General features: G+C 41.8%; 1 protein-coding gene across 12 annotated transcripts in view; it reads right to left on the bottom strand.

The window, feature by feature from the left end:
• NPAS2 (neuronal PAS domain protein 2) overlaps positions 1 to 14705 on the bottom strand; it is a 151522-nt gene that overhangs the window by 30514 nt on the left and 106303 nt on the right. For all 12 annotated transcript variants that reach the window (XM_044284852.1, XM_044284850.1, XM_044284851.1 and 9 more), the window contains 6 exons: positions 9173 to 9320; positions 8362 to 8446; positions 5418 to 5553; positions 4246 to 4349; positions 2879 to 2965; positions 19 to 162 (listed from right to left, as the gene is read on the bottom strand). In XM_044284852.1, the coding sequence (XP_044140787.1) occupies positions 19 to 162; positions 2879 to 2965; positions 4246 to 4349; positions 5418 to 5553; positions 8362 to 8446; positions 9173 to 9320 (704 nt within the window). The remainder of the gene's footprint in view (positions 1 to 18; positions 163 to 2878; positions 2966 to 4245; positions 4350 to 5417; positions 5554 to 8361; positions 8447 to 9172; positions 9321 to 14705) is intronic.

The raw sequence follows: 14705 nt of genomic DNA, 5'->3' as shown, positions 1-14705 counted from the left end.
GAGTGTGTTGACACTTACCTGTAAATTAGGGTCCTGAACCACACTGAGCTGCTCCTGGATCTTTTGAAGCTCTTCCTGCTGCCACCGTATGTTGGCCTGGATATTCAGTCTCCTCTGTTCCAGCTGAGTTTTGATGGTCTGGAGCATGCCATGTGCAGAAAACTAAGAAGGTAAAACTAATTTTAAGCATGGAAGTTGTCTCTTATAATAAAAACATTAATACTAGTTCTCACATAGAGATGGTGCTTAGTTTTGGTGTGAAGTGCAATCAGAGCAGTAGAGGGATGTTCTTTTTACATCACAGTCAATGACCAAGCATCCTAAGCCCTGGTCTTTTAGTGAAAGTCATACAGTGGAGGGGGGATAGAATGGTTGTTTTCACCAAAATGGAAAATATAGAATTATACAGAATTATCACAGTTAAGTGACTACAGTATTCTAAGAATTGCTCCTTCACAATAATCAAATCACAAGGTGTACTGCTGATAGGATCCCAGCACTCAGCTGTAATGTGTGCGAACATGGCAATAAGTTCCAAAATAGGACAATGTAAGCATTACGCCGTATCTATTGGAATCAGCGAGCTGTCTGTGTAACAGCGGGTTCACACCTGAGCGTACCCGATAAGTGCTGTTTACAAGCGTGTTTATCGGGCGTTTACATACGCATGAGTAAACAAGCAAACGCCTATTGTCGCGCGTTACCGCTAAGTCTATGTGCGGGAACGCGCGACAATACGCCCCATAGAAGCTCCTGTACTTCTTGGGGCTTCGGGCATTTTACAGCGCGTTCGTATGCACTGTAAAACGCTCAGGTGAGAACCATGCCCATAGGGAAGCATTGGTTTTTGCCTGTTCAGCGTTTTACAGTGTGTAGGAAGACTAAAGCCTCCTTCACACGTCAGTGTTTTGATCAGTGATTTCCATCAGAGATTGTGACTCGCCAAAACCAGGATTGGAGCCTCCACAGACATAAGGTATAATGGAAAGATTAGGGAATGGAAATTCCCTAATCGGATATATGAAAATGAACATTTAATACTAGACAACCCCTTTAAGGACTTATCACACTTGACTCTACAAAGAAGCTTTATTGCTTGACATGAAGTGCATTCGTGCATTCTACTATCACATACTTACCGGTCCGCGATCCCACGCCAAGGCCGGACTCTAGGCGGTCATGTCATCCCCAGGTTACTTCCAGGGCCTGGTCCCACGATGCCAATCAGATTCTGCACTGCCCCTGGTCATCCAAGAAGTTGAGTATTTACACAAGCTTCTGCCATTTGCAGTTGCCTGTGTTTGGTGTTTTTTCCTGACCCTCACTAGCGTTGATCTGACGGATCATTCTGACCCTGATCTGGCTTGGATTCCTGACTACATTTCTGGATTCTGATTTGGTCTCTGGCATGCTCTCCTGGTTTTGGACTTCGGCTTGGTATTGACTCTGCTCCACTGAACTGGTATTTCTGACTTCGGCTTCTAACTTGACCCTGTTTTGCTTAATGTTTTGTACCCTGACGTGACCTCTAGTGTTTTGACTAGGCTAGCCTGACTATTGATTCTGGCATCTGCTTTTGTCCCTTGTACCTGTGTGTCACTACGTTTATTGTTTTTGTCCTTGGAATTTTCCCTTTAAGCCCCAGCACTTAGTTAAAGGGGTTGTCCGGGTTCAGAGCTGAACCCGGATATATTCCCATTTTCACCCAGGCAGCCCCCCTGACTTGACCATCAGAGCAGTTCATGCTCTGATGATCTCTTTTGCCCTGCGCTAAATTGCGCAGGGCAAAGGCATTTTCTGGAGTTGCAGTGATGAACCAGGCTCTCCATAGGTATGCCAGGAGGAGGCTTCCGCCTAGCCGTGAACCCGGTGACGTCACCGGCACTGATGGGCGGGCTTTAGTGTTGCTCTAACGGTAAATAAAAGAGCCCTTGCTCCGATGCTAACATCAGGGGGGCTGCCTGGGTGAAATTATGGGTATGTCCGGGTTTAGCTCTGAACCTGGACAACCGCTTTAAAGGGGTTATCCCATGACTAATGTAAAAAATTAAAATCAGACATCATACAGCACATGACAATCTCTATCTAATAAAGCTAGAACCAGCCCTGTACCTCACATGGATCCAGAGATCGCCACATTCATTGCTCTGCTACATTTATATTACGCTGACAGCTCAAGAGGAGTGTGAGGGTTTGTGTCCATTCTGTTGTAGATCTCACCTATGAAAGCTCAGGAGGCAGTTGAAGGATGAAACTGTGCATGTGCAGCCATCTCAGTAAGCCGGACAAAGAAATAAAAAATAAAAAACAGCAGGTGGCTCTACATAGATACATTTTATTGAATAACTCAGTGGCTATACTAAAGCATTTAGATCCAGGTGCTGATTTGAAAACTGTAGAAGATTTTTCGTGGGACAACCCCTTTGGGCTCCATTCACACGTCCGCAACGTGTTTTGCGGATCCACGGATCCCCAAAACACGGACACGACAATGTGCGTTTCACATTTTGCGGACCACACATCGTTGGCACTATTAGAATATGCCTATTCTTGTCCGCAATTGTGGACAAGAATCGGACATGTTCCTTTTTTTTCGGGAACGGATTTGCAGACCCGGAAGTGCTGCCCCATAGAAATGAATGGGTCCGCAATTCTGTTCCGCAAAATGTGGAACGAAATTGCGGACGTGTGAATGGACCCTTAAGTAGGGACTACTGTCCAGTTGTGGTCCGCCATTTAGAGCAAGTAGGGACAGTGGTGGGAGAAGTTCTAGGGCTCACAGTTCCCTACTCGTTATATCCACATTGTGCATCTGCAACTGATCCCCACAGAATGCTACAACTTAAATGCTACCAGTCCTCTCGGTGCTGTCACCTACCTGGAAAATTGGAGCTTGCTCGCTTTGCAGTGGATTTTCCTGCACCAACTGTTGCTGGATATCACATTGTTGAGCTAGTACTGAGGTCTATAACAATTGAAAAACATTATAAAATGCATCTCCATGAACAAAACACAGGGGCACAGTTATTAAACACCCTAAACCATTTTTTTGCTGTAAAAAATTAGCCCAATTTGGAGCAAGCCCAACTACATCAAACATTTGTGACTTTTTTTTGAGGGGGGGGGTTTGTGCTACACTCGACATTTAAAAAAAAGTGGGCAGTCCAGAGTGAACCCTAGAAAAACAGGTGTCAATTTTCCCTGAAATCTACACTAGCTCCTAGCTGGCGTAGATGTAAGTTCAGACGCATGGATGGTCCAAGATGAGCCTCTTAATAACTGTGGTGCACCTGACATCAGCGGACCACAGATTAAGACCAGCGGGCTAGTGAACATAATATAATACGTAATACCTGTAAATACACACAGCAGTCTAAGCAAATTGATATTAAATTTAATGGCCCATTATGATGTTATAATGTTTTAAGTTCTCCAGTTCAAGATGACACAATCTATTTGACCTCAGCTATCTTACCAATCAGAAGATCATTTTATCTAAATTTCACTGGAAAAAAAAACTCCTCAAAAATATTAAAAATATCTATACTTGCTATTGCATTATGGTTTATATAGTAGCTATCAAAACATCTATGCTAACAGGTCTATGCTCATGGAAGATAGAAGCCAGAAGGCTCCAACAGTTGTAAATCTCATGGAAGAGAAGCTGAAAATTCTAGTATCTGCCTGGCAAGGACAGAGTTACAGCAGAATGAAAATAATCATAAGTAAAATGAAATAATTGAAGAACTAAGCCAAGGCACAATAGAAAACATATGCAAAACATGTGCAGCAATATTAATTTTACTGACAAACATTCTATTGAAACTTTTGTGATATAGAAAAAAACAAGGGGTTGTCCAAGTTAAATAAAAACTCAGGCAACCTCTGTACATATGCTAAAATAACAACTGCCGCTTCCAGTGATGAGCTCCGGTCCTCCCTGTTTTTCTGGCTGCAGCGGTCACTGCTGCCGTCAATCACTGGTTTCAGCAGTGGTGTCCCGTGTACTGTGGAGGCCAGTGATTGGCTGCACGGTGATCTGGGCACATGGAATATTACCAATACAGCCAGAAAGATGACGTCAGTTGTGGGGAGGCCAGGAGCAAAGTGCTGAAGAAAAGGTGGGAATATGGATTCTTTTGTTATTTTATCACATTTACAGGGCCTGAAATTTTATTTAACTTGGATAACCCCTTTAAGAACTTTATTGTTGTCTCATCATACTGGAATACTACAGATTCATACCTGGACTGGGCTGAGCCGATTCATTCTTTGAAGTTGAACATCATGCTGCCTACCAGAAACTGGTTCAAATGACTTAACGTCTGAGGACTGCTTTGTAGGTGTTGCTGTTAAAATAGTAATATAAAGGAAAGACGTATTTTTGTATGTCTATTCTTGACTGGTGTCTTACAGTTAGTTTCATTTTATGTTAAAAGTATCTGCAAAGGCTAATGACTTTTTTTTCATAGAGGGGATGAGATACTCAGTTGGGCAAATTAACTAACCCTGCACTTGATGTAAACTTAGGCCCAGTAGATATGCATCAAATTTATCATTGTGGCTCCGGCTGGATGATAAATGTGGTGCATGACTAGATGCTTATGTCTAACTTGTCCATCTAGCTTAATGGGGTAGATTTATCAAAATTGGTGTAAAGAATTCCACCTTTCTTTTTTCAGAGCTCCTGACAGTTTTCCTTTACATCAGTTTGATAATTCTCCCCCAGTGTGTGGTATACTACACATGGAATCAGCATAGGCACAGCGCCTCTAAAGAATTTAGGCTACGGCTACATGTCACCATCAATCATGCTGGCAGCTTCAGTGCAGCACCAGTATAAGCACATCACACGAGTTAGGCAACCTACCTGCTGCTCTGACCTCTATTTGAAATAGGATGAATTCCTGGTCTTTTACTTTTCTCAAGAATTTTCTCAGTGGGAAAAGAAAGGGTTATAGAATCTGGCCCGGCTATTCACCGGAAGTACTTTAAAAATGAACCAACTACTACAAAAAGGTGGAATCTCAGACCAGGCTTATTCCTCTGGAATGTGTGTCCCGTTCACTATTAGATTTCACAGTGGCATCTCCAGCAGTCAAGGGTGTTATTTCTACAAACTATCATTGCCTGCTTGTCGAATTTTTGCGAGACTTCCCCTTGGGAATGCGAGCACAATGGGAAGCTGATGTGGGTAATATAACAAATGCACAATGGGATAGCATATGACTATGAACATATGGATAGGGTTACTATTCTGGGTATACAGTGATTGCTGTAACAAGAGAGGAAAATGGTGGCAGCTCACTGGATACAACCTTCTCCTCCGACTGAATCTAAATACATTTCTCTTATGAACGCCATTATTGGCTTGGAAAAAAGTATTAACTTGAAAATCTTTACAAATCTTGACTTACATGCAGGTTCTGCAGTTTGAGAAGGTTTATGTGAACTTCTTGAGGAAACAGAGGGGGAACAACTGCGACTGAGTTGTGAGGCACTAACGTTGAGCATATTAAAATGCTTTTCACTGTCCACGCTTAGGCTTTTGTCCTAAAAATATGTTTAAAAAAATACAAAATTAGCATATATTGGCACTATCCTTCCACAAGGTCTTACTCTACTACCTTCAGTCATTTTGTTTATTTGTGAATGTGTGTTAAAGGCTATAAACACCTCTGATTTGTTTCACAGTTCATTTGCTTCCTAAGTGCAAAATTAAGCAACTTTATAAGTTATTGTAAATCCTTGACCTAACTGGTGGTACTGCTGAATATGAAATAAATCATCAGAGCACTACTGTTTGTAATAGCTCTTCCTCTCAGCGTTAGAGAAAGCAGCAGGGAAGGGGTGAGTTTATACATGGCAGATCAGAGTGTAGAGGGGAGGTAATGAATCCAAGATGGGCAGCTCACACAGACTGTAGATAGGGAGCAAGGCATACACAAGGCAGTTTGCAAAAGGAGGGAGAATCACATATGGGGAGATTAATCAAAACTGGCATATGGACACGGCAGTCTTGATCTCCCTATACTGGCGTGAGATGCGCCTAATTTATTAAGATGCCTCTTAAATAAATTAGGTGCATTTCTGCCCTGCACCAGAAACTGAAGTCTAGACCAGCCAGGGGCTGGCGCAGACTTCAGCGATAACATCCACTAGTTTCTGTTGAAAGTTATAGTAAATTCAGCAGGCTACATGAAGTCTCACCCCTCCCACTAAGCCACCCTTTTATCACCAATTCGGAAAAGTGTCAAGAAACCTAAAAAGCCACAAATGATGGCACACATATGGCATAAACTCTTCAATGAATGTCCCTCTTTGGCTCAGAGTAGAGAGAAATCAGACCAACCACAGAAAATTGCAGGGGGAGCTGAATCACATGCTCTTTAGTATTGGTGACTGACAGTACAAGTGAGAGGTGATCCCTCATGTGCTGTAGGGGAAAGCAGCAGAGGAATAAAGTTGTACTGATGCATGAAAGATAGTGAAGACAGCAGCGTCCTGGACACACGGACCACAGAAATATCTGGTAGTAGGAGCCAGTGGCTAAATTAATATTCTACAATAAATGTAAATAACCGTTATGAATTTTGAAAATGATGAGAGAGAAGTTGTAGGAGAAATTCTTAACTATTGAATAGAGACTGATTAAAACAATGAAGCCTATATCGACAAATAATGCAGAGTGGTTATAAGTCAAGTAGCTATTACATGCTATGGGAAATAATAAATGAATGGGAACCAACTCTAGACAACTTAATCACTTTTCAATATTACTTCTGCAAAGAAAAATCTATCACTAAACTTCTTACATTTCACTTGCTACAGAAAACATCTAGCTACAGTATCTATTGTATCTGCTACAACAGCAGATGGTATGCCAGTACAGCATTTACATCACTTCTGGAAAATACATAATTCCACCCATTGGCATTGTTGCAACATGACTACAATGGATTACTCCAATTATGTCCCTTTCTGTTTGAATGTTCTTTTATTGCTGTGCAATTGCGAAAACTACTAAGTGGGTTAAATGATTCAAGACTCAACATCAATTCTCATGTCATAACCTGCTTATACTTATCTAATTCAGTTGCCTGAAGGATAATATTCCAAACATTCTGCTTTATAGTTTTCGGGTGATAAACTAATGTATTTATAACTTAAGTGAGTAGGAACAAATCACTGCTCTGCTTTATAGCATCATGAATTCTCTGAAGATAATAAGCAAGTGACAGTTATCTGTAGGTTGACATTACATACAGGGTTTTGCAGTGTTCTTTTATGGCATTTTTTATGTTTAGGTTAAGAACATTGTGGGCACATGTAGCTTAAAAGTCTCTAGCAAATTGATATACAAAGTGGGGCTGATTTACTAATACTGACAAATAGGTGGTCTAAGGCTTGATTCCCACTAGCACCCGAGAGCTCTGGCAGGCTGTTCTAGCAGGGAACAGCCTGCCGGACATCTCCGGATCCAGTATTGCTAGAAGTTGCCTGAATGCCGGCCGGCCCCATTAACCATACATTTATATCTACCATAGCTTCCAGTAATGCCACACAGGAGCTCTCAATCACTAGTGTGAAACTAGCCTAAAGATGAGCCACATTTATCAGTCACTGATACTGGAAGATAAATCTGATGCACCTTTAGACTGTCTAATCTAACTTTATACCTCCTATTAATTTTGTGCCAAAATTCAGGAGTAATTTTGATATCACAATTTAAGATCCCCCTATAATTAGAGCAGATGGAGTTGTCTTTACCTTCTTTTGGTATCACTGTAATGTGTGCTAAGAGGGACTCTGCACGGAATGCGTCTCCACTCGCTATACCATTAAAGTAGGTCTTTAAATGTGGTGAGAGGTTTTTCAAGAATTTTTTATAATATGTGGCCGTTAATCCGTCTGGGCCTGGGCTTTTTCCATTTGGTAGGGATTGTATCACCAATCCTATTTCTTCCATTGAAAAAGGATTAGTAAGTTTCGTTTGTTGGGACACAGATAATTTGGGGAGAGGAAGTGAGTTTAAGAATTCTCTTATGTTACACAATTTAAGATCCCCCATTCTGCAAAGCCATATCTCTGCCGAGTTAAGCTACACTTGCCCAGCAAGGCACAAAAAGGGTCTAAGACAACAATAAATGTTGTGACTGTTATGTGCTCTTCAAGTGCGTTTCTGTTAGTAAATCTGCCCCAGTGTTTCGTTTTTTTTCTGGAGTTTTTCCCATAAGCTTCACAATGGATTTTAAAAAGTCAAGGAAAAAATGTTTTACAAATGCTTTTAAATAACTGTATGTTTGAAATGAATGAAGTTTTTTTTACAGGTGTGTAAAAATGTAAAATTAGAATTAGTACCTTTAGTGTGGCTGTGACAATGGCTTTTGATGAGGTATTATCCTTATTCATTTTTTGTCTCCTTTCCACTCGAACATCTGCAGAACTGCTTGTAAGAAACATAATGTTAGTTTATGGGCATGTTCCCATGATGGTATCTTCATACAGATTTTGATGTGTATTCTAGTTAGTTGTATTTGATAAGCACAGTGAGGGACATTTCCTAAACTATTTATGCCACTATTGTGGAGTAAAAAAACTTGCATATTATGGCACACTCCATGTGTGCATTGTAATTTTCGACTATTTGAGCTTCTCTGCACTTTTCTGAAGTGCATAGAAAAAAAAAGAGTGGCTTAGTGGGAGGGCCTTGGCTTCACACCGCCTGCCCTATTTACTATAACTTTTGCCAGAAAGTGGTGCCTGTAGGAAGCATTGACTTCAGTTTCTGGCACACGGCAGGGCAGAGGTGCGCCTGATTTGTTAAAGAGGCTTCTGCCTCTTAATAAATTAGGCACATCTCACCTGAATGCAGGGAGAATGACACTGGCGTATGGATGCACCAGTCTTGATAAATGTCCCCCAGTGTCTCTATACTATATATATATATTTATATATATATATGCATATATATACTATATATATAGTCAAATATATATTTGAATAAAATGTATTATTTAAACGACATCATGAGACTCAAAGTGTTGAATATGTGGCACTTGGTGTATCAAGAGATGAATCAGCACAGAACGTTGGACATAAAATAACATGGTGTTAAAGTGGAGATCAAGAGAACATGCCACCTAGGCCTAGCCGTCATGACATACTGTACCTCACAACAGAATGTGTGCATACAATAAACTCAGGCTTGGAATTCCACTGATGGTAAGTAATATAGTAATGAGTCTGAAGCCAGATCCATTGTTGACCTTTGGTAAGAAACCGATAACAGCAAGACTTTCCTTTTCCAAATTGCATTACTGTTGTAAGAAATGAAATTTTAATTTTTTTTATAAACAAATGAATATCAATCCATTTCAAACTACTTGGACAAAGACTATTATTTAACACATTTACTTCAAATCAAATACATTCCACTGGTCATATGGTGAAGGTTAAAAAGACTGATGGTAGGTCCTTCGGGAGCCCCTAGTTTATAAACCCACTTCTATAGGTGCACTTGTATGAAAAATACCTCTAGAGGGAAGAGACTTGCAATATGGTTTGCAAAAATTTTTGGGACGTGCAATGAAGCATATGTAATACAAGGCAAGTTCTAGGGCAAAAGTTATAATTTGTAGATTCTACATTGCAGAGTAACCAAAAACCAATGGTATGATAAGTTCAGAGCACATTTATAATTTTTACTTTGTTTTGTACTATTACACATTTGCAACACCATTCATGATTCAAAAATCTTGAATAATCCTTCATTTAAAGAGGACCTGTCAGCTCTGCAGACATGTCTGTTCTTATGTTTTACCATTCATTTGTTATTTCTGCTAGAAGTTATGAATTAATTGCCAGACACACCCGCTACTGGTAACACCCAGCAGTACCTTTACTTCAAACTGCCGGAAAATTATTTGTAACTTGTAACTGTGTGGCTGGTACTTTCACTTTGTGTCCATCAGCTAATAACCCTTATCTCTAAACTACTAAGAGGTCATAAACACTTATTTAAGACACATAGTCATGCCATCAGTGTTTTGGTCAGTGATTTCCATCAGTGATTGGGAGTCAAAACCAGGATTGGAGCCTCCACAGACATAAGGTAAAAGGGAAAGATCTGCACCTGTTCTGCGTTTAGAGCCGCACCTGGTTTTGGCTCAAAATCACTGATGGAAATTACTGACCGAACACTGACGTGTGAATAGGGTGGCCAGAGGTCCAGTTTTAGGCCGGACAGTCCCGTTTTCAGTTTCCCTGTCCTCCATCCGGCACAGGGCCTGGACGGACACAGGGATGTGCTGTCTGAACGTGAGCTGCAGGGAGAAAGTCACCCTCCCTACCACCCCTGCAGCTGACATGACGTTGATTTTACCTTAATTTTTTAAATCCCCGTCGGCTGCGGAGTGTGAGGGGACTTGGCCTAACCAGGTCGGGGGTGTGGCTTAGCGGAGCCGGGAGGATGGTTTAAGTCCCTCTTTTGAGGGTGGTCTGAGTGGCCACCCTACGTGTGAACGAGGCATAAGAGCTAAAATGAGTGTTTATGACATCAGAGAGCAAAGATAAGGAGCCTCTCAGCTCCCCAATTGACGGAAAAAAGAGAGAAAATCCACAGGCAGCTAGTACAGCTATGTAAACAAAAAAGGATTCCATATTTTTTGTAAAGACTAGAGATGAGCGAATTTCATATTTTGAAATTTGTTCACACTTTGTGTGTTGGTGAAAAGTGAATTGCGTCATAGATTCCGTTACCACGGACCATAACGCATCTCTATGACGGAATGCATAACGGAATGCCTTTAGAGGCATGCAAAACGGCTCCGTCCCGTTTCCGTTATGCAGAAGAGGACTCCCCTGCATAACGGAAATGGGATGGATCAGTTTTGCAGCCCATAGACCTCTATTATGACGGAATGCCTCTAAAGGCATTATTTTATGCATTCCATCATAGAATTGCGTTATGGTCCGTGGTAACGGAATCCATAACGCAATTCACCTTTTTACCAACAAACGAAGTGTGAACAAATTTCAAAATATGAAATTCGCTCATCTTTAGTAAAGACCAAATGAAAAAATAATTTTTAGCTCAAAATAATTACAATGCAATAATAATAAATAAATAAATTGCCCCCAAAGGTGTATATAGCCTTTAAAGTCAAAAGTTTGGTTCAGTATGCACTATACTTTTTCGTCCAAGACTCAACATTCAAGTGTATGGGTGCAGAAAACACATGGACACCATATGGATGTTCTACACAGAGTGAGGTCAATGCATCCATTTTTGCTGACATAAATTGGACCAGACATCTGAAATAGGCCTAAGATTAAGCGCCCATTGTCTATTATGCAATACAAAGCCAGATATTTTTGCGTGTTTCATGTAGCTCCTGCAAATGCCATTTGAAAAACAAACAGTCCAAGAAATGAAATAGCTATGGGCAGCAATGTGTAAATTGGACTAAAGCAAACCTGTCACCATAAAATACAGTCCAATCTGCCGGCACCGTGTTATAGAGCAGGGGGAGCTGGGCAGATTGATATATATCCTTTGTGGGAAAAGATTTGCAAAACTTGCAATTTATTGGGAGAGATTTATAAAACTGGTATAAAGTATAAATGGCTTAGTTGGCCATAGCAACCAATCAGATTCCAACTTTCATTTTCCAAAGGAGCTCTGCAAAATGATGGGTGGAATCTGATTGGTTGCTATGGGCAACTAACCAGCTCTACTTTACACCAATTCGATAAATCCCCCATTTAATATTTAAACAGGACCTATAACTTCTCCTGATGTCTGTTTTAGTAACTAATTGTATGCAATAAAAATTCTGGAGCATCTTTTCTTAGAACTGTATGTTCTGCCATTCCTTTACCATTCCTGCTGGGAGTTTATGCATAAGGGCACATCTGAGTGTAACCATTTGCAGGAGTGGCCCTGCATAGTCTGCTACTAGCAGGGCCACTGGCCATTTGATAAAGCGAGACAACCCCTTTTAGGGTCCATTCACACGTCCACAAAATGGATCCGCATCCGTTCCGCAATTTTGCGGAATGGGTGCAGACCCATTCATTTTCAATGGGGCCGGAATGTGCTGTCCGCATCCACATTTGCGGATCCGCACTTCCGCATCCGTGCTTCCGTTTCCGCAAAAAAATAGAACATGTCCTATTCTTGTCCGCAATTGTGGACAAGAACAGGCATATTCTATTAGTGCCGGCAATGTGCGGTCCGCAAAATGCGGATTGCACATTGACGCTTTCCGTGTTTTGCGGATCCGTGGCTCCGTGTATCCGCAAAACACATTGCGGACGTGTGAATGGAGCCTAATACACTTCAGTTTATCAGCATTTAAGCATGTGAATAAGAAGTTTTATAAGAATTTTTATGTAGAATTGAACTGTACAAGTTGTACATAGTTTTTTAAAGAGGACCTGTAACTAGAGTTGAGCGAACACCTGGATGTTCGGGTTCGAGAAGTTCGGCCGAACTTCCCGGAAATGTTCGGGTTCGGGATCCGAACCCGATCCGAACTTCGTCCCGAACCCGAACCCCATTGAAGTCAATGGGGACCCGAACTTTTAGGTACTAAAAAGGCTGTAAAACAGCCCACGAAAGGGCTAGAGGGCTGCAAAAGGCAGCAACATGTAGGTAAATCCCCTGCAAACAAATGTGGATAGGGAAATGAATTAAAATAAAAATTAAATAAATAAAAATTAACCAAAATCAATTGGAGAGAGGTCCCATAGCAGAGAATCTGGCTTCACGTCACCCACCACTGGAACAGTCCATTCTCAGATATTTAGGCCCCGGCACCCAGGCAGAGGAGAGAGGTCCCGTAACAGAGAATCTGTCTTCATGTCAGCAGAGAATCAGTCTGCATGTCATAGCAGAGAATCAGGCTTCACGTCAGCCACCACTGCAACAGTCCATTGTCATAAATTTAGGCCAAGCACCCAGGCAGAGGAGAGAGGTCCCGTAACAGACAATCTGGCTTCATGTCAGCAGAGAATCAGTCTTCATATCATAGCAGAGAATCAGGCTTCACGTCAGCCACCAATGCAACAGTCCATTGTCAGATATTTAGGCCCAGCACCCAGGCAGAGGAGAGAGGTCCCGTAACAGACAATCAGGCTTCACGTCAGCCACCAGTGCAACAGTCCATTGGCATATATTTAGGCCCAGCACCCAGGCAGAGGAGAGAGGTCCCGTAACAGAGAATCTGGCTTCATGTCAGCAGAGAATCAGTCTGCATGTCATAGCAGAGAATCAGGCTTCACGTCACCCACCACTGCAACAGTCCATTTTCATAAATTTAGGCCAAGCACCCAGGCAGAGGAGAGAGGTCCCGTAACAGACAATCTGGCTTCATGTCAGCAGAGAATCAGTCTTCATATCATAGCAGAGAATCAGGCTTCATGTCACCCACCACTATAAGAGTCCATTTTCATAAATTTAGGTCCAGCACCCAGGCAGAGGAGAGAGGTCCCGTAACAGACAATCTGGCTTCATGTCAGCAGAGAATCAGTCTTCATATCATAGCAGAGAATCAGGCTTCACGTCAGCCACCAATGCAACAGTCCATTGTCAGATATTTAGGCCCAGCACCCAGGCAGAGGAGAGAGGTCCCGTAACAGACAATCAGGCTTCACGTCAGCCACCAGTGCAACAGTCCATTGGCATATATTTAGGCCCAGCACCCAGGCAGAGGAGAGAGGTCCCGTAACAGAGAATCTGGCTTCATGTCAGCAGAGAATTAGTCTGCATGTCATAGCAGAGAATCAGGCTTCACGTCACCCAACATTGGAACAGTCCATTGGAATATATTTCAGACAAAACGCTGGCCGCCAGGCCGCTAGGACGTGTGGATGTGGCAGAACGGCCACGTCCTCTCCCAGCACCAGAGGGTCCACTAACACCACCACGACCATGTCCATGTACGCGTCCCTTACTAGATGTTTTCCTCATTGTTATCGTTCACCACAACAACAAAAATATTATTTGGCCCAATGTATTGTATTCAAATTCAGCTGAATATAAATTTGAGGCCTAGTATTTAGGCGCTGGGTGACCGGTATGGATTTACTGACAGAATTAGACTTGGAAATGCACAGTAGCGTGTGTGTGAAGTTATTCTGAATGACCCTATGTGCACCTTGAATATTATATACCCTTTTAGGGATAGATTTCAAATAGCTCTGATACAGCAGAAACCACTAAATTATGAAATTGCTAAATTGGGAATTGTATTTCAACCCAGAACAAAAAATGTGCTTTGACGGACACTAAATAACTTGCCCAGCCACAACAGTACAGCGGTAATGACAGATTTAGCGGGATATAAATTTGAGGCCTAGTATTTAGGCGCTGGGTGACCGGTATGGATTTACTGACAGAATTAGACTGGGATATGGCCAAAAAATAACCACACTATTGCTGGTTAAATGCACTTGGTGTGACAGCTTGACCAACCACACTACTGAGGGTTAAATGCACCTGGTGACAGGCGCAGCTTGCCCCTGATGTAGTATATGGCCAAAAAATGAACAGACTATTGCTGGTTAAATGCATTTGGTGTGACAGCTTGACCAACCACACTACTGAGGGTTAAATGCACTTGGTGACGGGCGCAGCTTGCCCCTGATGTAGTATATGGCCAAAAAATGAACAGACTATTGCTGGTTAAATGCACTTGGTG

Source organism: Bufo gargarizans, chromosome 3, assembly GCF_014858855.1.
Source record: "Bufo gargarizans isolate SCDJY-AF-19 chromosome 3, ASM1485885v1, whole genome shotgun sequence".
NCBI classification, from domain to species: Eukaryota; Metazoa; Chordata; class Amphibia; order Anura; family Bufonidae; genus Bufo; species Bufo gargarizans.
Note: the sequence above shows the minus strand (reverse complement) of the source record. Positions and strands in the feature narration are given on the sequence as shown.